This window comes from Malurus melanocephalus, unplaced genomic scaffold (assembly GCF_030028575.1).
Source record: "Malurus melanocephalus ecotype Western Australia unplaced genomic scaffold, MMel_1.1 scaffold_147, whole genome shotgun sequence".
NCBI lineage: Eukaryota > Metazoa > Chordata > Aves > Passeriformes > Maluridae > Malurus > Malurus melanocephalus.
In genome coordinates, this window is record NW_026623379.1 from 586,764 (window position 1) to 613,912 (window position 27,149).

Consider the following 27,149-nt stretch of genomic DNA (forward strand, 5'->3'; position numbering starts at 1 on the left):
GGGACAGCACCGTGTCCCGGGTGCCACCGCGCGGCCGCGCCCCGCACTGCGGCCGGGGCGGAACGTGTCACAGGGCGTGCCCACTCCGAAATCCCAAAGCGCCATGATTAAAGACGACACGCGCATTCCCACACCGAAATCCCAAAGCACCATAATGAAAGGTCTGCTCCCGCTCTTTGACCCGCCGCTGGTGCGAGGCGACTGCTGCTCTACAGCACCAGAGCAATATTATTGCAAATTACTGTAAATATAATTTAATAAATCCCAGCAGCAGAATTTATTGATAATTATATAAAGAGTTAATACTGTCCCTGACAGGAGAGAGGACAAGTGATGGGTGACACCGCAGGCCACCGGGTGACCCTGAGGCCTTGGGCTCCCCTGCCCTGGACTGGGAGTGATTGATCCATTACACCAAAGTGACCCTTCTCATTTGGMCCCAGCTCATACAATTAACCTCTATGTTCTCATTTGATCCCTTGATCAATGATCAGAGCCTCAAATGACCTCAAGTAACCTGTGTCCTCATTTGATCCCACAGTCAATTAACAGATTTGAATGATACCAAGTAACCCCAACTAGGAACACAAATTACCAGGAGGAATGACTGGGACCTCAGGTAACCCCTTCTAAGGAACTCCAGTGACCTCAAGTAACCCCAAATGACCTCCAGTAACCCCAAATGACCTCAAGTAACCCCTCTCAGGGACTCAAATTACCTCAACCAAGCCCTGAGGTTTTGCACCCTTAGCTCTCAGGTGCCACAGGGAGGAGCAGCTTGCAGCACCGTACAGCAGCACATCATAACCAGRCTGGCGGGATGCTGGAGGTCAGGATTTTTCTTTTATTTTTTCTAAGGGAATTTTCTCCCATCTGTTGCCTGGGAGATGATAACGATGGATACTCGGGAGAAAAAAGATGTGGCTAGAGAGAGGATGAGGGGCAAGGGGTGCAACTGGCTACCTCTCTCTTACCTGAGGGGTTTTCTCTTGGGAAGGGCAGAGGAACCAGGAGATTCTGGCTGGGGGTGAGGGACTGGACTTAGCTTTGGCTCCTAGYTCACTCTCAGCATCAGAGGAGGGACAGCTGGTCTGTGGTAGCTGTGGGAAGAATTCACTGCCACTGCGGAGCTCCATCTCTTGCTGCTTCTACCCTGAGTGAGCCTTTACTCGTAGCAGCAGCTGTTGAACTGGTACCTTAYGAACACCCAGCCTCACTGGAAAAGGACTGTCACCATCTATTCGGGTGCCTCAGGGAAAACCCGGGAAAAGGATTGTCCCCATCTACTCGGGTGCTTCAGGGAAAACCCAGGACCCTGAGCCCCTTCCCCTATAAGGGAACCTCTCCCAGCTCCATTCAGGAGCCAGGCTGCCACTGCTCCAGGTTTCTCACTACACTCTAACCCAGCACCCCGTGCCTGCCGGACACCCCGCGGCTCCTGCTACAGCTGCTCCTCAGCAGCAGCTTCTGACCAAAACAGAGAACTCACCTGGCTCATGGTAGCACTTCAATTTTGCTGCACAGAGTCAGTACAGTCTTAAGCTTTATTTTTCTATTGGCCAGCAACTTAAACTGGGTTAAAAAAAACCAAAAGCGATAAATATTGTTACACAGAGAAAAAGTATAAAACAACTCAGTGGACACAAAGCCAACATACTGTTCATGTCTCATTCTTCCTGGCCTCTCCCAACCCTGTACAATGTGTTTGAAGGGAATGGGCAAAGGCAGCTATGAAGATATGCTTAAGAAATCAGAAATATTGCTTCAAGCAACATGGTCAATATTTTCCTCTTAGATAGTAGTCAATATTTGTTAAGGAACTTTACTATAAAACAAGAAATAATTTAGAGATTTCTCCTTTAGATCATTACAGAATAATTGAGATTTCTTTACTCTCTTTCCTACTGCTGTGGAAGAAAGGATACACCTCAGTTCCTCCACCTCGCTTTCTGCATTAGTTGAAGATTATTTCATAGAACTGATAATGGAGGAGTTTCAGATTGACCTGCTCTGAATTTTAACACGTCACCCTTTAGCTCCAGTCCAGGATTTCTGCTCTGTGAACCAAAAGCCCCACAACACAGCAAGACCCTTTTACTGGTCTGGATGATTTTCCTTTTGTTGGCTGTCTGCTGCCAATGACAGGGCTCAGCCAGCACTGCTAAAAGGCCAGGTGAAGGAAGAAATTTATTTATGAAAGTCTGAGCTTGTCTTCACTGCTCAGAAATACTGAACTCCCCTTTCTGCTGCTTCATGAGTGTAACAGGCATACCAGGAAGAAGGGAACAAGATAAGAGGAACACAAAATACCATGAATTCAGGCTAAGATCCTGCTGGCACCAAGTCCATGTAAAGGTCTGTGTCCTACATGTATCCAGGATCCCAATGCAGAGACAATATTTAATTGAAACCTATTCCCCAGGAGCAAATAGCTAATTGGTAAATACTAATTTACCAAGTACACTGGGGCAATTGGTTGAAACTGACTCTGTTGACCTTCTTGGTARTAACCAGTAAAGTGAGCTTCTAGACAAAGCCAGAAAACCTTCAGTTGATTAACAAGCTCTTTGGAGGCTCATAAAACATTGGTGTATATTCATTTCCTGCCCAAGGGAGGCAAACCTGGAGGTTTTAATAAGAAAAATCAAACCAAGGGAACATCTCAACATGTAACAGATGAAAAAGGTATTTCCACTAACTGAACAGGCTAAAGGGTAGCAAGATATGTCAGCCCCACAAACAGACCAGTCCTTCACCAAACCTCATCAGGGGATAGGAAGGTGGAAAGAGTTCTCACTCATGCTGGAAACCACTCAGTAAAACAGACTAGACCCAAAAAACGCAGTCCATCATCTTTGCTCCAGAACTGCTGGGAAGCAAAAGGCCTCTTGTGGCTCCTAATGGCACTGTGTTAGAGGAGGCTTCAAGGAAAAGGAAGAAGAATTGCTGAGAAATCCTAAGGCACCCACTACATCTTGGCAACATGAGTGTCACGACTAGATTTCAGCTGCACCAAGTYGTGTTCTTAGTCAACAGGGCAAGTAGCTCCTGCCCCAGGTAACCAGGCAGGCATCCTCTCTGGTGGAGAACAGCTGTGTTAGGACATTGACTTGGGAGGAGGGAGAGAAGTCTTCCATGTATGAGAAACTCAGCTCTGGCTCCAGCTCAGTGCAGAACCATCATCTGTCCTGACAGTCAATGCCCGGTRCTGCTGAGCCACTTCTCAAGAGAGCAAACTGTGATTCTTGTRCAGCATCCTGATAGCTTCATGTTGGTTCGGAAAAAGCCTCAAGCAAAATGGCCTTGGATAAATCTTGCTTTGGTCGTTATRTCAAGGGACTGTTGTGCTAAAGCTTCTAGCAGAAGATCCACAGCTCTTTTGTTTCTTGACACCGAAGAGGACCTGCTGAACTCCCGGCTGCCTTGTACACAACGAGGGTGACTTTCCCCAGAGGGACAGGTAAGGCAGGGCATGGTTCTAAAGGCATTCAATTGCAGAGCCAAGTCCTCAGGTTACAGACACTTTGGTGGTGGTGGCGGAGAGTGGTCAGGCTGGCAGGTGCTAAGGGAAGTGGCAGAGGGRGAGCAACAGAGCTCTCACAGCTATTAATATGGTTCTGACTTTAAACTCTTGTACAAGCAGCAGGTGAAAATCATCCCAAAGATCTACAGTGTAAAGGGAAGAAAGAAATAYATGAAAAACACAGAATGAATGCAGCAGTGTCAGCAACTTGCATAACAGTTCAGACCCACACTGGAGTGTCAGCCAGCTCCTGCCTGGGAATAACACATTCCAGCTTGCAATAGGCAGCAGGAAAAACAATCTGTGCTAATCCTTGTAATTAACCACCAGTAGCTTCCTAGGGTGTAATTTGGCTGCTTGCCAGACCAAAGGGAAAGATAAGGAACTCTCAGACACATCTGCATTGGTAAAAAAGARTATCCTGTGCCCTCCCCTCTTAAAATGAGAGAAACATTCAAAGCCCAACCCTTTATTCATCACCCTCTCGCAAATCATCGCTGACCCACAGGGCTGCTCTTCAACATTACACAGCTGAAGGAAAAATTGTGGATGACTCGAGATGATCCTTTAGGATGCCGGGTGGGCAGGTCCCCGATGCGGGGCAGGCAGTTACGGGACACGGCCACATGAGGGCTTCCTCGGGCTGCCGAGCCACGGCCTCCCATGGCCCTGGAGCACAGCTCCTTCCCAGGCCCTGCTGGACACGCACCGTCACCTGCAGGGAATTCACCAGACTGGCACAAAGGCTTTTGCTTTGCAGCTGGTGGATCCTCGGGTCCCCAAAGTACCTGGCCACTTCTCCTTGCAAGGCAAGGAAGAGCAACAAACCATCTTTTTTTCCATCCCTCAKCTCAGGGGTTCCTTCAACTTCTGCCCAGTACCCCCAAAACTTCCCTCAGCCCTTTTACCTGCACACAAGCAATGCTGATGCCCACTGCCCCAATAATTTTCAGATGCTCTTGAATGAAGTTTTCCAGCTTGGTAATGCAACCACTCTGTAGGGTGAAAGGAGGAACATGGAAAGTCAGCTTCATTTTAACCATGTTTGACACCCTTGAAAGCAGAACTTTAAAAAGTGGTGTCTGTGAGCAATCTCTTCCCCCGGCATCTCTGGAATAGCTAAGCAGATAATGTGAACTGCATCATGACTGGTATTGCTCAGGACCAACTGGCTCAGGAATCTCTGAACAAACCTGAGGTGGCTGCTGGCTGGGCAGGAGAAATGCAGGAGAACCAGCCACATCACACACACARTGTCATTCTTCTCTCAGGTATGTGGAAAAAGATTCCCTCACTCACAGCTTAGCTCCTGCCTGGAGGKGTTGTTTACTCCTGTAAGGCCAAAKGGCCAAGRAAATGTTGCTGAATGCATCCAGTACCAMGAAGTCTAACATAATTGAAGCCTTTTAAGAACAAGTTCTTCTAGCTGCTATTTATTACAGCAGTGAGTTTTGGTGTGAACCTGAAAAGCCAGGCTCTGTCTGTCTCTGCCTCGCAACTGTCAATCAAGAACCAGAAGTATCTCCACTTGAACCTCACTGAGTATTTCCAACCACAGGAAGCTGTATCAAATGTAGTATTTGCACGMAGAACCAACAACCTCTCCTGGTTCCTCCACTGTTAACGTTCTCAGTGGTAATAKAATTTATTCTTTTCCTCTATATCTACATATTAAGTAATAGTCTGCAGAGCTGAACTCTCAGCTAAAGAAGTGAATTCTACATTCCAAGGAATGCCACTGACTKTGAAAGCTACTGACAGTTTGCAGTAATAATCCAACACCCTCACTCCCTGCACACCACCTTTACACATTCTTTGTGACAGGTAGCTCTGCAGCCCTTYTGCTCTTTACCTCCTTGTAGATGTTGGAAGGATGGTCTCTTCTGCCACACAGRTCAGTGATCGTCTTACAGCAGCTGTCTGGGACTTTCCTCCCACTGGCCTCTGGAGATTTGATCCACAGGCTGTCAGCCCAGTCCGTGTAGTTGTTGCTYCCACAGCATTTGAACTGTACACACACAGAGAACAAAGCTGAACCTGCAAGCACTGCAACCKTCTTCCCGCTCCAGCCTCCCACACCAAGCCCTGGGCTTCACCCTCCTTTGCAGACACTCCAGCTATCTCACGGGTTTGGGTTTTTTATAATTATAAGTGACTCTTGTGTTAAGAGTTCCCCAAATGGCCATTAAATATCATATTCATCCCTCCTTCAGCAGCTGTAACTTTTGTTTACTGCTGGAACCAGAACTGTAACCAGAGTGCACCTGCAGCTGCCTCAGCACATAACTGTGTTAATGATGGCAACAGGATAAGTTTAATTACCACTTATCATCATAAATGCACCTGCTATGGCAATATGCATAGAGTAGTCCCTGTGCTTTGAAAGTGCCTATGCACAAGGGTCCTTTCTRTGGGAAAACCTGTCAGAACTGTGGCAGCCCTAACCTGAACCACCCCTGAGCCAGGCACAGCAAGCAACACTGGCAGGAGAGTTACTTCATTACATCTTGTTCTCGAGGGTACTGAGACACTTAATRAAAAATGTCAACAATTTCTCCAAAGCTTTGAACTGGGAAAGTAGAAGCAGCTGTCAGAGTAACTTGGCAGCTCCAGTTCACTGGGAGCAGCTCAGATACCGTTTCCCCAGTGTCACTGGTCATGCAATTCAGTGATCACACCATGCCATTCTGCCAGTTACATGGCTCAGGCCCTGCACCTCGCCCAACTTTGTCTTGATGCAGAACAAGCAAAACATACACTCAGCATACTGAAGAAGTATCTGTAGGTTGGCCATCAAGAGATGCCTTTTGTGTGCTTYGTTTTTCAGCCCTGCAGTGACATTAATTCTCTTTGCCTCCAGAGATACCCACCTCCTGCTGCAGTTTGTCTACTGCATTGGTGACACTCTCTTCTCCCTCCCTCCGGTACTTCTGGGTCATGGTGTTCTTCAAATTTTGCTTCAGCTCCAGGCTCAGCTGAATGGAAGAGACAAGTGGGATAAAATCATAAGGCAAACTCACTCCTCAGAACGACCCAAAGCTCTGCATCCATTCCACAGCCTTTGTTCCAAGAGGAGAACAGAGAACCTGGTGGAAGCTACAAATTCCTTCAAGATCATCCTCCAAGGCTGGACTAGACAGGTTATTTTGAAATKATTACAGATCATAACTCTAATCTGTAAACTGTTTTAATAACTGGAAGGAGACCAAATTTCAGCCTGTGTTACACAACCCCACATGGCTTCTCACCTTGAAAATGCAAGATTGCCAAGACATGCCTCCAATGAAAGGGAATATAAAAGTGTGCCTGCTCAAACATGAATATGCCTGGGAGACCATATGCAGTCTTCTCCTTCTAAAGCCTGGAATGAAATACTAGAAACCAAATCACTCTCTCCAGGAGCAGGATTAAATCAGAGCCCTTGGCATGATGGACTRAAGCCACATAGACCAAACAGCTCTTGTATCATCTTCAAAAAGGATGCCACAGGAGGGCATTAAGAGTGTGATTGCAAAAATCACTGCAAGGCCTTTCTTGATAACAGACAAAGTCGGATTCTGCAAGAGCAGAATTTCTGAAAGCATCATCATAAACCACTGGCATGTTCAGATGATTGGTTTCAAACACTTATTCCTGTGGAGACTCTTTTAATCCAGCTGAATTCTTCTCACCCTTTAGTGACAGACAAAAAGTGCTAAAGAGCTGCATCTTTTTTTTTTTTTTTGCATACTGGTTCATGCAGCAACACTGCTTTAGTCCATCACCTTTGAAATTCCAAGTTTCCTATACTAATAAACAATGTCAACACACATTTTAAATAGGATTAATGGATGAAACAGCTGAACAACCTCTTTATATACYTTTTATTCTACACAGTAGGTAGTAAATGAGAGGTCAAATATCTGGTTATGCTGAACTGTGCAAAATACAGTCTGGAGTTTATTCTCCCTTTGAAACACTGTTTCTTCCAACCCCACATGTCAAAGAGGCCAACACCTACCTCACAGAGATGATAAGAGGCATCATTCATTAGTATTTGCAAAATGGTTTGAGATCCTGGGCTGGGAAGCTCTATGGAAATGCAAAGGACTTAGCATAATAGAAAGAAAGGAAAAGGTTCAGCAACTGGAAGGCAGAGGCAAATAAAGAGGAGAGTCCATCAGCAGAATTATTACTTKGGAGAAAAGCAGTTACCTGCAGGCTCACGGGGAAGAACTGCAGCRTGGAACAGAAAATAACAAAAGAACCAGTTTAGACACACATGCATGCAAACCTTGGACACCAAAGCAAGGGCTGAAATAAAATTAGTGGCAAACAGAGCAAGCAGCCTGCTACCTAGAGAAAAGGGGGACTTATCAGCCAGAGGGCAAAGGGATGTGCATCTGTTGACCAGAGATGTGCTCAAGTGATCTAAAGCACTCAAGGGTACAGTTCTGGATAAGCTGTCCCTTATTTCAACCCAGAGATCAGCTCCTCTTCATCCATTGTCACACACGAACCTCATGCCTTTGCACAGATGGATGGACAGATCCTGGCTTCCTGCCATGCCTGCCAGGATTGATCTTTTCCTGTTAAATATGCACACTCATACCCCAGATCYCTCCTGGCAGGAGCCAGTACAGTTYTTTGGCGTCTTGTAAACCACCAGTGCCCATCCAAGGCAAAGCACAGAAGGTCCAAGAGCAAATGGAATGGCAAGAAATCCTGGCAGTGAAGYCAACAAGATGGGATGTTCAGCTGCTTTTCACACAGCCATTTGATAACAATCCTAATTTGCCACTTCCAATCAATTTCCAGACATGAGAGCAACTTTGCAGGCTGTTTGTGCTTTGACAGTTAAACTCCCTTTGAAAACAAAGTGATGACTTAGGCTATGCTCTAGGCAACTGCAAAGAGTGCCAGACCTGCAGCTGTTCAGAGCCTGTCCTTTTACTCCAGCCCCTCAGCTGGGCTGCTTAAGTAAAGCTCTCAAAAAATCTCTTGACCTAAAAGGACCTCTCAGCTGGACCATTCATTACCTTTGCCAGATGCAGCAGCAACTGTTCCTATGTCCTGAACATGCTAAATGGCACCAACGTGATTTCAGTTGCTTGCACTATGCCTTGGAGGGTTTTAGGAGAGTTCCTGGATCTACTCAGACTCAAAAATTGATTTCTGCAAAGGTCTGCAGATAAACAGCACACAAGGTGCACCASAGGTCGGAGCTGAGCAGCAGAGCTGGGCAAACCCCTCAGAGTAATGACCAACACTTTGTCAAAACCAGTAGATAACCCAAGATCTTTTGTATATGGAGGGGAGTGAATAGGTGAACCACAACCAGACCTATGTCCCAGTTACCTAAGCCAAATTTTGGCTGGATAAATGGGATGATAATGAGCTGTTATCTCTTCCTCATTAGAGTATCTAAGGACTAATGTCCACTCACCTGCTGATAGTAGATATAAGCCAGGATTCCAGCAATGATCTCCAGGAGAAAGATGCATAGCAACAATATGAAGTACTGAAAACAATGGGAAAAAGAGGACATTAGAACAGATCATAAGGAGGTGCTGGGARGCAGCTTTTCTTTGCATGGTAAAATACCTGTCTTCATCAATGCTTTTCTGCAGCAGAGTTCAAGGGCTGGGATTAAGTAGTGTAGAAAAGGAGATTTCAGTAGTGTAGGAAAGGAACAATTGCACAGATTAAAAATAAAACCACCAAACCACAGAATAACTGAAKACAAGCAGTTGCAAGTATGAGTTTAACTCAYAGAGCCAGAGGGATACAGAGAATGGAAAAGTGCAGGCAACCAAGATAAGAACACTGTACAAAAGAAAGGGGYTGCTAGATAACCTGATGACTGCACTCAGTACCATAGAAAACATCTGATTCTGACATCAATATAAAAAAAATTACTTTCGCTTGTTTTGGCATTTCACCAAGTTAATAAGGAGCAATGTATGTTATGGAGATGATTCAATAAAGCCACAGAGGGCCCATTTCACCAAATATACAGCAGAGCAGCTAAGCATAAAGCATAATTTGTGCTCCCAGTGACTTCTGCAGGGCTGAGCTACAGGCTGAGGGGCACTGTTGAAGTGSATGGACTTCAGCACTGATTCATACTCTGAACTCTGACTTTATGTGCTCCTGAACTGGGATCTAAACGGAAAAGCTCAGCATCTCCAAAACAAAGTGAGAAGAACTCTCAGAAGACTAATAGGAGAATGTGACTATTTCTTAAAAGGGCTTAGTGGCAGTGAAGTGATAAGGGTAGACCYTGCTTACAAGGAGATCCAAAAGAAAGTACAGAAAACTGTTTGGAAGCCCTGTTCTATACACAAACAAGTAGGGAAGCCATGAGGAATATGTGCAACAGAATAAAAGAATGAGGCAGGCCTGAAGAGCCAGGGTGGTGTGTCCACTTCTTCTTAGGGTCAAAGGCAGCTTTCCAGGAAGAATCCTTCTCCTGACAAACAGCCCCTGCCTYGCTCATGGTCATCAATAAACAGTTACTTTACAGATCCAGGCTGTTCTATCACTGCTATTAAATAATTCTTTCTTTAGATAAACCTGAAGAGACACCAGTTCCAGCCATAACAAAGACCTCAAGGTAAGTCTCCGTAAGAGCTGGCTTCCCCAGGACAGACCAAACAAAATATCTCCCATTTTCTGTTTACCTTCAACCTTAAGAAAGGTCTGTTACCAAGAGATGGAGCAAATGGCTCCCAAAAATATAACTGGACATCACACCTGCACAAAGAAGGACAGTGAAGATCTGGACACAGCAAGGATGCATTCTGTTGCACAAGGGTTACACCCCCACTRTGCACTCTTTTCACAAGGTATTTCCAAGCCCATTCTGCAGGAGTAAAATGAMACAAACGCTCAGGCTTCCTCTTTCACCCCTGCTGGGCTTCAGCAGCTGCAAAGGAAGGCCAGCTGGGTTTAATCTGAGCACACAATCTCYGCCTTTCACTCTCTTGCCCCAGGCTCTCCCCAGCAGCGATCAGGATCCCAACCATCTCTGCAGCCGCCTGTACAAGGTACCCATTCATCCCAGGGGAATGAGTCACCCACTGCAGTGCAAGATAGCCAAAGGCTGGTCCCAGCACTCCCAGGAGGTTGAAAAGAGGCAAGAAAGGGTTGGCAGACCTTGACACAATGGCTGGCTCTCTTTTGTTGGGATCTAGTTATGCCTTAACTGATCTGACATCATCTCTCAGCCAAGGAGGAGCAGAAGGATGGCAGGATGCTGAGAACAACCAATGGACTGGAAAGCTTATTTATTTTTCCTTTCTGTRTCATGTCAGATGCATTCAGGTAGAGCTGAAGTTATGCCACCACAAGCTCTCTGCTGCTTACAGTGGATATAAACAAACACGTATCCAGCAGACCTTAACAAATCTGAGTCACAAGTAAAACCTTGTGAGGGAGGTTAGCACATCTACCACCCGTGAACCCAACTTGTCTCTGCTGATACACCCCACCATTATCTTACTCTCATCGCTCCCTGAGGGCCACTTCTAAGTATCATGCTGATACAGAGGAGCTGCAGCTTTCACTCTGGACACACACAGAGCACAGGACTGCTCTCCCTGCTCTTCAGCTGCAGCTGCAGGGCTTTCTTAGAGTTCTGCTATGGAAGGAGTAGGCTTGCTCTGGCATGGAACTGTAGGGACATGCCCTACTTGTTTCCCATGTCAGAAATGTGTGATCACCAAAAGCCCTCTAGCAAACACATGCCTGGACCTGGGTGGGCTCTCAGCAAAGTTTACCCTGTCTCTTGCTCCAAAACAGCATCAGGGCTGTGGGGTATCTCAAGATCTACAGAGTCCAAACTGCTTCCATCCAGTTTCAAGTGTTTGAGTGAAGTACCAAGTGTTACGTGTGTTTTCTCTGAATAACACGAAAAATGGTTTAACCCACCTACAACCCAATAATTATCTGGAGACATCTTTCCACTATCTGAAAAAGAGATAAATAGCAACAATAYTCCTCCTAAATCAGCAACCTCACTTCAGTGGGAGAGCTCCAGGCTGAAATGCAGCAGAAATCCTAACCCATGCGTGTTTCCTTCTCCCTGTCCAAGGTTGCTGACTAGAAGAGGCACAGTGAGGGGCCAAGCCTGAAGAAAYCTATCTTCTCTTTATAGGCAAGGTCTTTTATTTGGCAGGTCTTTCCTTGGAACCCCTGCTTGCATTTTGACTTAAGTGTGATRTAACAGTGGTCTGTGTCATTGTAAAGAGCTGGACTGCAGAATCACAGCCAGCCAGGCTGCAAATCCACTGCCTTTTCTGCTCATGGAGCCGGAGAAACTGCACCTCTGCTGTCCAAGTCTCAGCACAGCACATGGTTAACAAAGGCCAGTAAGAAATGACAAAAAAGTAGCACAGCTGTGAGTGATGAGCAGTGAAATACTATGAAAAACCTTGAAGTGGGCCCATAAAACTCATAGTTACATGGAAGGCAGCAAATAAAATCACAGCATCCCAAGGCTTCAAGAGAAAAACTAAAAACGAGGTATGCATTTTACAAACAACACCCAAAGCTGTCAATAACTGATTTTAAGAGCACCAAGGCAGCACTGGGGAGAGCAGACAGTGCTGCTTATACTGCTCCCTGCCACATTTACATAGGTCTCTTGTACAGAGAGAAAGTGGGACCAGCTGGCACAGCCCCTGGGGTGACTGTGAAGCTGTCAGGATTACTGTCTGAGCTCAGAGCTGGCAAAGGCCCCCAGCCAGGCTCACCCAGCCCTGGCAAACACAGTCAGATTACTCAGGGCAGCCAAAGCAGAGCACAAGCAAGAAGAGACAATAGGCCTGTCACAACCAGACACTCCAAAAGGCCCGCGTGGTGTAAGGAGACAGCGTGACCTTTTGTTCCCAAGAGACAATTATTAGTTTTCTATGGCAGAATAACAAAGAAAACCCCACTGGATTTTCATAYGTAGCATCTAGCTGAGSGAAAAAGACAAAGGGAGATCTCTTTGGCATGGASAGTTAGCACAGCAAGGCCAAACCCGACTGCTACAGACCAGAAGCCTACTGAAAAAGCATCAGCAATGCACTCACTGTGTCTCCCTCTGTATTTTTATTCTCCCTTCCTGGCCCTACTCTGTCTCTCACAGGGATTATCAGGACTTCACAGCACTGAACCATCAGGCTTGCTCACACTCCTATTTCTGCTCCTCTACCAAACCAAAGAGGAAAAACAGGGTCAGTCAGGTGAACGAGGATTTGCACAGGGAGGAGCTAGTGGCTGAAGTCTCTTTTCCTGTACCTTTGAAAGGCAAGAGCCACTGACTGTAATTTCRGTCACTGCACTCACCACTGCAGCCCAGACACTAAAACAGACTGCTGCCACACTCCACACTAAAAGGGAGACTTGAGAGGGATGGAGTGAAATAGAAACCCCAGAGCTGGTAAAAAACTTCAGTGTAGGTGGGTGAGCAGGGAGCTCAGGAAGTAGCACAGAGAAAGGTGTAGAAGAAGCAGCAGATTATCAAAAGAGTATGGCTTTTTTTTGTGTGTGGAAGCAAGACTAAAGTAATTTTTTGAAACTAAAGAAAATACTGGAAATGTTCTCATCTTTGATAACCAAGTGAAGAAGTGTGTTAATCTGGTTTGAACCTAATGTCATTAAAAGCTAATTTTGTTACAGGTCTCTCATATTTTCTTCCCTCTTTGCATTTTCCAAAAGCGAATATAGGATGGGCAAGGAAGAAGGATGAGACAATAGCCACAAGATTTTGTTTTGAATAGTTTCAAATAGATGTTCTTACACAAAACATGGGTATTACAACTACACTTTTTACTTTTGAACCATACAGTACATACTTTGTGTGGATGCAAGGAAATGCTCTGCAGTAAAACCTGTTCCCTGGGACATGGACAGCACTGCTGTCAGGAGCTGGAAGCCTTAGTGTTATTTGTTCTAGGACAAACAAATAAGGTTGATATACAGCAAAATCAAGATATTGCCCCCCCAAAAAACAACCAAGCGAAACTTACCACCCTTAGCAAATTCCGCCGCTCCTTGAAGGTGGCACAGCACCCAAGGATGCCAGTAACCATGACCACCACYCCAGCCACCACCAGGATATAAGCAGTTGCAGAGTATGTGCTGGAGGAGAGCAGGCTGATGTAGTCACTCTTCTCAGCCAGGGTCCAGGTGCCCACTGCCATCACAGCCCCACCWGCCAGCTGGAGAGAGAGAGAAGCAAGCAAATGAAAGGTGTTTGAGGTACCAACTTCCTCCCCTCCCAGAACAACTGGACAGGACCAGCAGGATGTRCCTCAGCTCCATAGGCTGAGCCAAAGATGATCTACATTAAAGGATAGACTCACTGGGACCAGAGTAGGCCAATGCTTCAAGTTCAGCACAATGCCTCAAGTTCAACACAGCACAGAGCTTCAGGACACCCAGTTCTGCATCCCAGGCAGCCTGAGGGTGGAAGCTATCTGAACCATCTACCTGTACACAGCAGTTCATACTTGGACCAGAGTCTTCTCAAATGTAGCCACACTTGATTTTGGGCAAATAAAAAAGGGCAAATCTGTATGACCAGCCTGGCTGGTTAAACTCTAAACCTTGTAGCAAATGCACACAAAGAACCCAACCACACCCCTAGCAGTCCCTGCTCTCTGTGCAAGCCTTGTGTTTCCAGAGGGTTTTAGGCAGCTTCTAATAAGCTCAGACAGTTCTCCTTGAAGATCTGACCTGGATACTCCAATGCTCTATCCCATGCACCAAAGTCAAACACAATCTTTTGACATTAGTAACCTCTGTGGTAGAAAGCACAATTCTAGGAGGCTCTAATGAAAACAAGCTGCAAGAAGGTATGTGYTATCCAGCTGTCTCACTGCATTGCCGGGACTCCCTCTGCCATTTTGACAGGAGGAATGGCAAGACAGTAGAGMCCGTAGGCTCCTGGAAAAAGTAAACCAGGTGAAAAAACAAAGCTTATTTTCAGGCTTCCAGTAATTTCCTATATTTGGTAACATGACCTYGAAACAGCCACATACTACAATGTCAAACCACAACCTCTGCAGCCTGGGCAGCCAAGCCCAAGGGGTGGCATTTCACCCAACAGGGCAAAAGCTGTGTCCTACTGACGTCAGCACTTCTTCCCTAAGACTTCATCAYGCCCAAGATTTCTGCACCTCTGACACCAAAACTGCAGTGTCATCTCATTGCCTCTGACACAGACTGAATTTTCTTACCCAGAAAAAGAAGTTGAAGATGAAGAGCAGGTACTTCAGACAGATGGTCCCACATGTTTCCTTCTTTTCTGTATATTCACGCATCTTTCTGGTTCACCAAGCTCCTAAAAAAAAAAAAAACGAAAAAACCCAGAAAAGTTTGAGTCAGTCAGTCACTTTTCCCAGAAGGCCAGTATTTCTACTATCCTCCTGCAAGATCTAACTTCCAATCTTCTGCTGAAGTAAGACAGTGAACAAGCCACTCAACTGACTTCAGAAACACAGGACAGTGCTTGCCCAGGTAAAGAGCTCTGGTATCCATTTGGGTGACCTACACACAAGATCTCACACAATCCCAGACCTGTTCTCCAGAAAATCCCAGTCTGGCGCCTGACTACAGCCTGCTGTTCTGAAGGCGGCAACAGAAACCTCTGATATTTATGGAATAATCTGTCTCCAAAGAATACTATTTTCTCACTGGCATTAGTTACAACTGCCTTAAATAGATCCTCCTCTAAGTTTGGGCTATTTTTAATCTTTACRACTGTAACAGGGAACATATTTGTTATATGCACAAATGTCCTATCCTTTTTGAACCCCAGTGGTCTGTTGGACTAATTAATTCTCTTCTTCAGTGCTTACTTTTCATGGCCCTTCACACTARCTAGCTGTGTCTCAGTGCACTAAAGATCTCTCCCAGCGACTAAGAGGAAGAAACATAACCACTGGCTTCAGATGATCTGACAGCATAAAATGCCCCTGCAGGTATGTAAAGAATGGGAGTTTGTTTTGAGTCAGTCCCAGTGCAGTGTTATAGATCGGCTACACCCTGGAGCACATTTCTCAGAAGTGCATCTACAGCAAGCACAGCTCCATGTCCTTCACTGCCAGTTATTCAAACCTCAAAGTCTGAACCTCTCAAAAAATCCTCTCATCACTGCCTGACCAGGCAGACAGGACAAAGGCACTGCCCAGAGTATCGCTGCCAGCATCACTTGTGTGAGGCAGGRTGCAGAAGTGCAACCAATTCCTCACTACCTGCATTCAATTAAAAAAAACACCCCTTTCCTCCCTGCCACCAGCCAGCAAAGAATGATGCAAACCTTGTGCCCCCATGTCAGAGTGCAGTGTTTTCCTAAATCGGCAATTTCCCTGGAAGCAGGCAGGCAAAGAGCCTCCACATTTTTCCAGAGGCATGGTGTTCATGCTTAGTTAAATTACAAAACTTCTCCAYACAAGGGACGCAAGCTCCCTCCAGGCACCTACTGCAGCTGCACCCAGCCATGCAGTACAGGCACTCATCTACCTTGGCAAAACACCCGACAGCAAAGAAAAAGAAAGTGAGAAACAGGTACACACAGCCAGGCTGCACATCAGGCGACCTTCAGCATTATCTTTGCCACCACACTTCTAATGTCTGGCTTTAGAGCCAGATGAACCAAGGCTGGGAACAGCAGCTGCCCATTCTGCAGCATAACTGTATTTTATTTGCAGGAAACCATTTCCCTTTGCTTCATGTCAGCCCAATCAAAAACCTCAGCCAGGCCTGTGCTTTAGAAACTAGTAGGGCAGGCTAACAAGGGTGAGAACATGCCAACAGTCCCACCCATGCCCACACCCATCATCRTTTCACAAGAAAACATTTTTCTCTAGAATAACATCTGGCAACAGTAGCTGGCAGCAGAATGCTGCTTCACTGGCAAAGGGAGCAGCTCTGAGGTGGTGGCACATATCAAGSTGAACAGGTCTTCAGAGTTATCTTCAGGAGAGATCAGAACCTCCAGCAATCCTCAGATTAATTACCATGTTGCAGCACAAATAGACCCAGGGCAGTGAGAAGGAATGGTACTGTATGAATCGACCAGGCTTGCAAACTCTCCGTGAGAAGATGCCCCAAGGATACAACATTCATGGAGAGTGACAGATTTACAGCTCCCAGAGGCTTCATTTAGCCACAGAACAAGAATGGCAGGAGCAAGGCAGCCATGCACACCTGCACAACCCAAAACAGGTACCTCAGCCCAGGCCTGAGAGATGCCTTCTGGTAACAGGTCTTTTGCCTACCCCTTCAAACATCAGGGCTGTATGTAGAGAAACATGCACTGCAAGTTTACAAACACTGACCAAGGGATGGTAACAATGCTTTCTGTCCTTAGGCTCCTCAGCCCAGTTTCCCTCTTGCTCCCGAGGATTTTAAGAGCCTTCCTTCCCCCACATATCRCCATAGAGCAGGTGCTGGGTCCTAACAAGGGACACTAACTTGTATCCCTTGTGATCCAAGAGCTTAAAAATTCCAATCAGCTCCATCTTGTTCTGGGTGAGGACAGGGCAGACCCACACCTGAGACTGCACTTGCATCCCATTTTCAGACACAGTCTGAAATCCCCCTCAAGTCTGCAAATCCTGCTCCACCCAGTGCTGCGTACAGGCCTTTCAGGCAGCCTGGCTTCACGGCTGGCAGGAGAGAATATGCCTGYTTCCAGAAAGCTGGCAGGAAACAGCTGCAGGTTTATAAGGCAGGGTGATTCACCAGGGATGGCAGACCATGAATCAGAAAGCAATCAGGGCTGTCTCCTGTTTGATCTGTCCTTCCTAGCCAGGAGCAGAGCTGATGGCAGTGGCTGCCTCTGCATGTTTAATGACTCACCCAGACAACTATTCAGGGAAAGGCAGCTCTCTAGAACCTCTATTTGGAAGTCAAGTGTTTGCTCTCCWTGCCTCACACAGGGCAATGTGCTGCCACCCATCACCTGCAAAGACAGGGTCGGGCTTCAGGGACCTACCCTGGTTTTCAGGGAAAGCAAGTTASGGCAAGAGACTACGGTGAAACCCTTTTCCCAAACAGCCCTGGCAGTGGGAAAGTGGAGCCACAATTTGCTTCCCAGGCTTAGGGTCAGTGCAGGCTCTGRGCCTCATGGCCCCAAAAGCACAGAGGTGCCAGCCAGTGTCACAGCACAAGGATGAAGTCACTGACATAAGCAGGGTCTCTTGCTTTCAGTCACCCTTACAACAAACCCTCAGAACTGATAAGAATCACTCTTGAAACGGGACAAGAAACAGCAACAGTAATTAACACACATAATTCTGTTCTATTTTAAACACTGAGGCAAAGACCTGTTCTGAATGTGTAATTATTATTAATAATTACAAATGAGCTCTCTGATGAACACAGAATGGCAAGCTCTGCCACAGGGGTGTATTTACAAATACATAAAAACACATTAATTAAACATAAGATTCATAATGGGAAGCACTTTGCTAACTGAAAAAGTGGTTAGAAGACTAAATGCACTTCTCTGATGAAGTTCACTTGGTCCAGTCCAACAGACAGTAGCTTCATCAGCATGTTAAATTTAAGCAAGCAATTGTGGAATACATGCTGTGAAATTTAGTCACACAATGGAAAAAAAGTATTTTTATGGAATTCACAAGAATCAAGAAGAGGTTACTAATATGCCCACACACTGCAACAGAAGTGACAGAAATAATTCTCTAGGGAAAACAARATGCATAAAGCTGGGAGGAAAAAACAAGTGACAGAATCTGTTGAYGAAAGAGAGGGGTAACAGTTTGAAGAGTAATTCAAGAAACTGGGAGTTGAATAGCTTGAATCCAACTTTCAACTCTGATAGAGACTTTGTGCATGGACTTGGTCGAGCCCCTCAGTCTGACCCTTACCTCTGCTCTTCCTTCCCAGTGCAAGATCCTCATCCTTCTCTAAATCCAGTGATTTTATGAGGATTTGCAYCGAGAAGCCCTGCTAATGGAGGAATGCCAGCTGAGAGGCATGACAGGCTCCAGGTGACCATAAATTGGCAAAAGCCCAATAGCAACATGATTTCATGGACTCAAAAGTGATTTTGCCAACAAAGACYACTTCGGCCAGTGAACTGGAACAACCTCTTCTATGATTAGCAAAATACATACTTATAGTGAGAGGTCTGCCTGGTAAAGCAGTTTTAGCAATAATTTATGAGGCTTGCTGGTTCAAATACACCACAGACTGAGGGATGCTAATAAAGAAGTACAAGAACAACAGTGAGTAACATTGGAATAACAGTGAAGCAAGCAGGAATGCAAACATCTCAAAAAGATAAAGAAGGTAAAGAGTGAGCTCATCTTGCCCTGTGTGACTACAAGCCACAACCTCCTAGGAGGATAAGAATATACASTGCATGACTGCCAGGCAAGGCTGGGATCACTTCAAAAGTGAAACCATTCCACGGTCTGATTTTCTTGGACTCTCATCGTACTGCAACTTAGGATAAACTGGACCACAAGAACTCACCAGAAGTTGAACAGTATGGCTCCAGCTCTRGGTGCTTAGCATCTGGCAACATAAGCACTGCACAAACAGCTGTGAAACCTAAAATTTCAATAGCAGGACTTGCTCTGGGTGTTCCACAGCACATCACTGTACTTTCCTTTGCAGGCCCGAAGACACAYACAGGCATGCACACACAGCCCAGCTCAGAAAGCATATGACATGTACACACACACTCCTGCTGGCTAGACATTCATTTAGTCATCCCAGACACTGCTTGGTAATTTGCCTCAACTTGCACAGTAACAGCACTTAATTAAATAGCAAAGAAAGCCAGGTCCGCAGGCTTTTTCTGCACAACCTGTCCTAAAGCAGCATCTGACAGGGAAGAAACAATGCAAAGCAAATGAAATAGCTCCCAGGCCATTAAAAGCATCATAATTTAAAAGTATTGATTTTTGAGTGATAACAAGCAAATTGGTATCCAACACATCAGTGACAACTATTTCACTTACAACTCGTACACCAGAACTTAGATAACTTGTAACATCTTTGCCAACTCACACAAGAAAGACTTGTTGCCAGAAATCCCACTGCACCTATGCTGCAACAAAAGTAGGCCCCTAGTGCAACCATTGACYGCACTGCTGGCCTGGAGGAAAATGTTCCACGTTAAGACTATCTGAGCTGGGCCAGATAACCCTGGCAGCCATTAGCAAACAAAGCACATGTCCTCCTCTTGGTATGTGCAGTGCAGGTGTGGGCCAATAACTTTAATCTTCAGCAAACTCACCGACATTCTCCAGCAAAGCTAAACGCCARCCTTTGAAAGCATGACCTCTCTTAAGTTATCCCCCTGTAAGATTAAAACACTACCACTGACACTTTGCCTACCCCACTGAACATCCTCAGAAAGGGCCTCCAGCTGCTTATCACCTGCCAGCTCAGAAAGCAGCTAAAAGTAATTTAAACAAAGCCTTCCCAGGAGAGGAAATTCTAAAGGTTCCAGGTGAAGAGCTCAAATTCACACTGTATGCCTTTATCCACTCTAAACTGATAGCCAATGGAGACCAGCAGTCTTGACACTGACCTCTTACCACCAAAGCAGCTCACAGCACCAGTGCAAATGTTCAGTCTTCTCCAAGGGCTTCTTTCCACCCCTTCTCCTCTTGCTGGCTCTAGTCTGCTGCTGGATTTAGGRAAGCACAAAGCTGAAGAAACAAAGAAGAGAAATGCAGAGAATCATGAACTATGTCAAAGACTATTCTGTAAACAATATATGATTATATGCTTTGCCATCAAGCCCTTTAAATAGAGAGCACATGATTTCAGAATACACCTTGTGAATGCATTTGATTTAACTGCGAAGCRTGCACTGGATAACAGGGAAGAGCCAAACTGCAGCAGTGGGGAGTGTGAATATCTTCTGCTGGTAGAAAGCTGTCAGAACAGGTTTGTATTTACTGCTGCTGCATCCTGTAAATGCTGCTATCATTTCTGTCAAGGCTGTGTACACAAAATGACAGCTCATTCTGGTGCAAAAGGCCTGAAAGCAACTCCATGAGAAAGCTCAGGAAGATCCTTCCGTACACTGTGAAGCCATAGCTAGTGTTAATTCCCTGAAATGATCAAGTTTTCAACCTGGTCATGGGCAACCCCACCCTTTSTCCTTCCTCAGCTCTCCCTTCTGAACAGCCTGTAGCCACTGATAGCCACACTCCAGTCAGGGGATTCATCCCATCAAGTTTCAGTCATGGCAAGTAAGTCGTGGCTTTCTAGCAGCACAGTGGCTCCCAACTCCTCCTGTTCGTTGCCCATGTTGAATTTACAAGTGCAGAGACACCTGACCTGGGCCGTCTGCCATGCCACCTTTTGGGAGGTATCCTCCAGTGTACCCAGCACATGGCAGAGCAACAAGCTGAAGGTCACTGCTAGCACTCCAKCCCTCAAACCTTGGCACATAATCCCATGGCTTGTCATTTCTRTGGAGGCAGCGAGGCTGCAGGAGGCTGCAGTACTGGAAAATGGCCTCTAGCATCCCCTCTTTCCCCTCCTTTTCTAAGATAGAAGGTTCTGGACTTTTTGCAATCATTGGTACTGCCAATACCTCATCCATCTCACCTTCATCCTACAGCAGGCAGGTTTGAATCTCCCTGCAATCTGTTTTCACTGGCACCGCAGGCAGCAGGATGGCAGGGGAAGAGAATAGCAAGTCTTCCTCCCCAGCCTGTTTGGATACCGAATTAATGATCCTTTGATCTACACCATGACACTAACTCACTTCACAGCCTAAGGCTTAAGCTCCTATCTACTGCCCATACAGAGATATGGAAGCAGTAATACTTCCTGGCTTGCTGGGGTGGGATAATGGAGCATTTCAAAACCACCTGGGAAGAGAAAAAAAAGTACTTTTTATTAGATCAAATTTAACAATTCCTAGCCATTTTAACTTCCTATTATATTGAAGTAGGGGTTCCTGCAGGCCTTTACCGAGCACAGTATGGGTGACACACCTTCATTTATAACCAGCTTGGATTAYCCGTTTCCATTCCCTATGAAAAATTATTAAATAAGAGACAGAACACTTGTAGATTCACATTACTACATAGCCTCTAGACCTCGAAAATATCTCTTCAGAGAAACAAGTGAAAATTCCAGTACTTAACCCACTGGGAAGCAGGCCAAACAAAGTTATTGGGTTCATTAATTAAAGATAGAAAAAGGAACTTTTTGAGGAACTAAGGAGAGAAGGGAAGACAAAGTCACCTATAAGGCAAGCAATAGGTCTGAAGCATTCTACTGAGGCTGGGCCCAAACTCTCCAAGATCAGCCCTCATGCCCTGCCCTTTATTCATCTGYTTCATGCAGCTCCCACGCTCCTGGCTTTTCAGAAGGGAAAGCTGACCCAGGACGCAAAGCTCAGTGCTTTGATTTCCATCCCTGCATGCTGGAACATGCTGCAAAGTCAAAGTACTTGTGCCTAGGGCTGGGGAGAATGCAAAACACAAGTCAGACATATACTGAGGAGGAAAAGCTCCTTCTAAGGAATTGTCATTTAAACCTGGGGGGGGCAGGGGCAGGCACACGGAATGAATGTTGGTCAAAACCCCTCCTTTCTGATGTCTTTGGCAGACCCTGCTTGACCCTACCTCTTGACTGGGGGAGCACATTCCAAAGAGCTGAGAAACTGTTAGTRAGTTCCCATTCTGGGAGTCTGGGAGGATCTCATATCAACACTCTGTCTAGGCAACATCTCCAGTGGCACATGACAGCCCTGCTGCCTACCCCTCAGGATATTTGCCATATCCCTCCTTTCTTCTGCCCTGGCTCAAGMTGTTGTGTTTTGAATAGAACCCTCAAGATAGATGCAGATCCTGAACTCCTGCTAATTTTGATGAGGCAGGTATCCAGAGAGGAACTGCATGCCTAACACACCTGAGGAGTAGCCTGCTCTTTGAGACAAGAGCTGTCTCTCCAGAGAAGAGCACTCAGCCCTTTTATTCGTATTTTCAAGACTGTTTACTCCCCAGGGAAGGGGCTTACTGAAGCATAAATAACAATAAGCATAAATTTCAAACTCAGCAAGGATTTACWTGTTCAGCACCACCCACATACCTGGAAATTAAGTGTTTTATGAGGTGGTTATCAAAACTGGGTGAGGCAGTGCCTGGCTGCGGGATCCTTGAGGATAACAAGGACCTTGGCATAAAACCAATTTCACAACCATTAAGAAAAGAAAGCATAAGAGAGAAAGATAAGAGTGATCGAGCGTGCCTRGACTGTGTGTCTGTACTCTAGCACTGTTTCACTACAAAGCAAACAAAAARCCCTTCATAGGTCTTTCCGGCCCTGATGAAACATACACAGTCAGCCACAACCTGAGAGCAGAAAGCCTCCATCTCTCTCCTGATCCCAGAAGTGGATAAGCAGGGAAGCAAGCAGCCCCTCCAAGCACCCAGCCCCCCTCGGGAGCTGGAAGGCGGGCCAGAGACGGGCGCCCACTGTGCAACCAAGGGAAACTCCTGCGGCAAACAACATCCTCTTGTATTCCATAAGGCCTCCTTTATCCTGAAGGATCTCAAAGCACTTTATGAGGTTTATACACAGGAACCACTTCACCAGTCACTGAACTGAGGAGGGGAACAATAATCCTCTCTTTTCTCTCACTCGAAGCACCAGAAATCAGTGCCTGGCTGTGTTTGCAGAGAGCTCATAGCAATGAGGGYTTGACACAACAAGGAGCAATAGTTCAGACAGGTCAGGGTCAGCCAACAGACAAGGCAAGCTCTACACTGCAGCCTACYAGTGATATTTTACATTCTATTTTCCCAACTCTGCTCATGGGCATTGTTGGGTTCTTTGTGTTTGGTTCCTTTTTTTTTTTAAGCAGGGCTTTGTCAGTGCTGGAGAATTTACCAGTAGCATTAAACCACAATTCTAAATAAAACATTTAGTGCAGAATCAGCTTTCTGCCTGATCCCATCCTATTCATTATCTTCCTATTCATCACATTCATTTTCAGCCCAGCTCTCAGAAGCTAAGCCRCTGGGTTCTCAGTGTTTTCAGGGAGTGCTCACAAAACCTCCCTGCCCTGTAGCCATGCCAGTACTAGGACCAAGTCAACAAGCACTAAAAGTCCTGSGAAGATACAAATCCTCCCAGCCTCCACAAAGCCTATTCAGGCAATTCTGTACAAGAATTCAAAGCACTCTCCAAATAATGCAGCAGTGATAACCATTTTTTCACTCTCTACAAAGAGCTGGGTTTTCACACAGTGGTTTGAGCTGAGGGCAAAGACTAACCAAAGAACACGTGCTGCACTGTAGTTAGTACACAATCACTCAAAATTTGGCTGCAGTCTCATTGCAGCTTTGTTCCCTTTAAATCCCTACAGTGAAAAGGTGATCAGCTAAAAGCCCATAGATTTCCTACCTCCCCACAGTATCAGGTGCATAACACATGGCAGGCCATTATCTTCACTGCACCAAACTCACAAACAAATCATGGGGCTTTAAATCCCACTGTCAAAAACACATGCAGCTGTTTTTGGAAGAGGGCAAGGCAGTTGGTGTGGCAGTTGGGCAGACAAGGTACATTTCCAGCCTCTCAATCACAGTGTTCTAACCTCACTGCCTGAAAGATCCTCTGCCTCCTCAAAGCACCCCAATAAAGAAGAAAAGGGAACAGGTTATAATAAGAGCACAGAGAGATTAAGTGCYGCTTCCAGCAGAGAGAAGAGGTGAATTTGCTCTCTCCAACATCCATCCTCCAGCCACTAAGCTGGCCTGTCTTCTGGAAGACCAAYGTGGAACACAGAGATATAAACCACAAAGTTTTCAAGTTACTTGTTAGCACTGCCTTGCTGTGCCCAAGACACCTGACTGCAAATAGCACAAAGCAAGGGGTACAGAAAAACACACACCAGTTTCAGCTTTTGTACAAAACTTGTTTTGTTTTGAGTGGGTTGTTCCTGTTATCACTTCCTGTGGTGCAAACAAGCAAAGCAAAAGTCTCTGGAGTCATCCCACACATCCTTCCCAGGCAGCCTGCCTCAATTTGAACTCCACCAAGATCATATTTTAAAAGCAGCTGATTTGGGATTTGGCAGTGGAAACCAAGGTTAACGTTCTTACTGCTTCAGACCTGCTGCTGATTAGCTCAGGACCAGTGCCAGCCATGTCAGAGAAAAACTCCGAGCATGTCAGCAGTAGAGCAGGTACCTGCAGTCTCAGGAATGGGGTGATGCACTTGCAGTGCCTTGGCACACTGACAGGAAAGGGAACATAATGCAGACACAGAACAGGGCAACAGCAGCTCTCACCTCATCATGGCAGCCAGAGATACCARTGACAACTTCAGGAGCCTCCTTTCTTACCAGGGGATCCTCCCACACTTGAAAATACCCACTTGGCTAACAGCAGTGGCAGGAATGGCCAAGAAATCTCTACTGACCATCAGTCTTTATACATCCCCAGTATCCTTGTYTCCGGATGTATTTTGAAGCAATCGCTGAACACTTTGAGGAGTTATATTCCTCTCCACAGCTAAAATCACTTTACTAGAGTCAGATCAAATATCAAGTACAGTCAAGGGCAATTAAATGACATTTCATTTCCCAGAGCAGTCGAAGTTCATAGGAGCTGCCTCTCTCCTGTTGCTATAGGAGCAGCGCTGGAAACAATGTTCAATCCATGCTGCATAAGGCTGCCTTGAAAAGGATCATTCCTCCAGTAAAATTCAACAACTCCCAGCCAAATATAAAACATTCCCCTCCATTCTGCCTTGCCCTCGTGTAGCACGTTTTAATGACTGCACCAAAACAATTTACAAAGCCTGCACACTTGACAGGGAGGCACCAGCATGTGAATAAACAACTGGGAGGCAAGGCCTGCCCCAGGCAGTTATGTGCTGGCCCTTCACCAAGGCTYGCAGCAGGAGACAAGAAACAAAGAAGTTCCTGGCCTCAGAGGACAAMTCAATAGGCTCGAAAGAAAACCCCAGACCTATGCCAACAACCATTTCCCTGAAACACCTTGCTCCACCAGTTGCACAGGGAGCTGGGCTTGCTCTGGTCCTCTCCACAGCTTCAAACAAAGGCACAGGCAAAGGGCAACTCCCCATCAAGGGTACAAAGCCACAATCAGTAATAGCAACTTCAGCAAGTCTGTCTCAGTGTATAGCAACTTCAGCAAGTCTGTCTCAGTGTATGCCCTGGCTTGGGCTGGGATATAGTTGGTATTCTTAGTAGCCAGTAGAGTGTTGTGGTTTGGATTTAGTATAGGAACGATGTTGATAACAAACATGTTTTGGTTGTTGCTAAGTAGTGCTTACTCTAGCTCAAGGACTTGTTGGYTTCCCATGCTCTGCCAGCAAGGAGGTGCACAAGAAGGGAAGGAGTGTGGCCAGGACAGCTSATCCAAACTGGCCAAAGGGATGTTCCATACCATAGGATGTCAGGCTCAGGATGTAAACTGGGGAAGTTGGCCTGGAGTCATCGATCACTGCTGTGCTGGGCTGTGCATCACTTGTGTTTCTTGGGGTTTATTCCTATCTCACTCTCCTTTTCAATACTAATATCATTATTGTTAAAATTATTATTACTATTATTATGTTWTACATTGTTTCAGTTGATAAACTGCTCTTATCTCAACCAGTAAGTTTCAATTATATTATTTTACTGATTGTCCTCCCAATCCCACCTGGGCATGGGGATGAGGGAGGGGTGGCAGCATGATACATTAATTGCTGGCTGGGGTTAAACCATGACAGTTTATCACCCACTGCATTTAGAGCCAGCAAGGAAAAGAAACTGGGAAAGAGCTCTTTTAACAGATGCCAGCACAAAATAGCTGGACTTAAAAYGAAGCAGGAAAATCCTGCAGTGGGATTTCTCTACCAACCCACCCTCCTGATACCTTAGCACTCTATGAAGACGCTTCAATAAAGGAAAGCCTAAAATTACTTTGAAACTTAATCCTCCTTGCAACCACCCCCTCCACCTTGGAGGTCAATTTTCAAGTCAAGAGGAACGATTATCATCTCATCTGATCTCCTATTATTTTGAAGGTTAAAACTTAAAAGGCTAAAATGTCCACTCTACATTCTACAGCAGCACATCCTACCCTGGATTCACCCTCAAATACCAGGAAGRCTCAAGAACACTTCAGAAGATGGGAAAAACCACAAACTGGTCTCTCAAGAGCCTCTAAAAATGCAACTGGCACATCCCCAGCATTCAGACTTCTTTGAGCTCAGCAGAAAGCAGCAGAGCACTTTGCTCTCCAACACTGGGCAGACTCATTATCTATCTTTCAATTYATCCAATGCCATTAGTAAGCAGGAGGAGAAAAGCAGTCCACAGCAAGGCTTACGTATAGGTTAAGACTCTCAGTAAGTCCTTAAATATTAAACACAAAATGTACCCAAGAGAAAATCCAGGAACAACAYGGTCAAAAGTTTCTGAAGAAACCAAGTAACTAAACGCCCACTGTGAAAATGAGGTCCCTCTAGGATAGAAAAGGATGGAGAAACCCAGAAAACAAAATTTATCTCTTGCTTTTTGTAAAGTTTTTAAAAAACTCTAAAACTCATAATGGAAATAACCAGGTCTATTCTGGCACAGCAAATATTCCTCTATTACCTCAGCCAAAACAATGTTCTAGCTCTGACTGCC

The 27,149-nt window shown here is 45.7% G+C and overlaps 2 protein-coding genes across 3 annotated transcripts in view; both read right to left on the minus strand.

Moving 5' to 3' along the window:
* Positions 1-1,426: 1,426 nt before the first annotated feature.
* Positions 1,427-27,149, minus strand: part of RPLP2 (ribosomal protein lateral stalk subunit P2) — a 118,004-nt gene continuing 92,281 nt past the window's right edge. Inside the window, exon 5 of the mRNA XM_057371441.1 lies at positions 1,427-1,458. Coding sequence (XP_057227424.1) covers positions 1,442-1,458 — 17 coding nt within the window. The 3' untranslated portion in view covers positions 1,427-1,441. The remainder of the gene's footprint in view (positions 1,459-27,149) is intronic.
* The window catches only part of CD151 (CD151 molecule (Raph blood group)), a 31,846-nt gene continuing 6,227 nt past the window's right edge, over positions 1,531-27,149 (minus strand). Inside the window, exons 2-10 of one of the 2 annotated variants that reach the window (XM_057371439.1) lie at positions 21,098-21,363; positions 20,067-20,187; positions 14,734-14,837; positions 13,522-13,713; positions 8,949-9,023; positions 6,394-6,498; positions 5,376-5,531; positions 4,432-4,518; positions 1,531-3,666 (exon numbers count right to left, since the gene is read on the minus strand). In XM_057371439.1, the coding sequence (XP_057227422.1) occupies positions 3,607-3,666; positions 4,432-4,518; positions 5,376-5,531; positions 6,394-6,498; positions 8,949-9,023; positions 13,522-13,713; positions 14,734-14,817 (759 nt within the window). In that variant the 5' untranslated portion in view covers positions 14,818-14,837; positions 20,067-20,187; positions 21,098-21,363 and the 3' untranslated portion in view covers positions 1,531-3,606. The remainder of the gene's footprint in view (positions 3,667-4,431; positions 4,519-5,375; positions 5,532-6,393; positions 6,499-8,948; positions 9,024-13,521; positions 13,714-14,733; positions 14,838-20,066; positions 20,188-21,097; positions 21,364-27,149) is intronic. The other variant, XM_057371438.1, reaches the window with a different exon arrangement.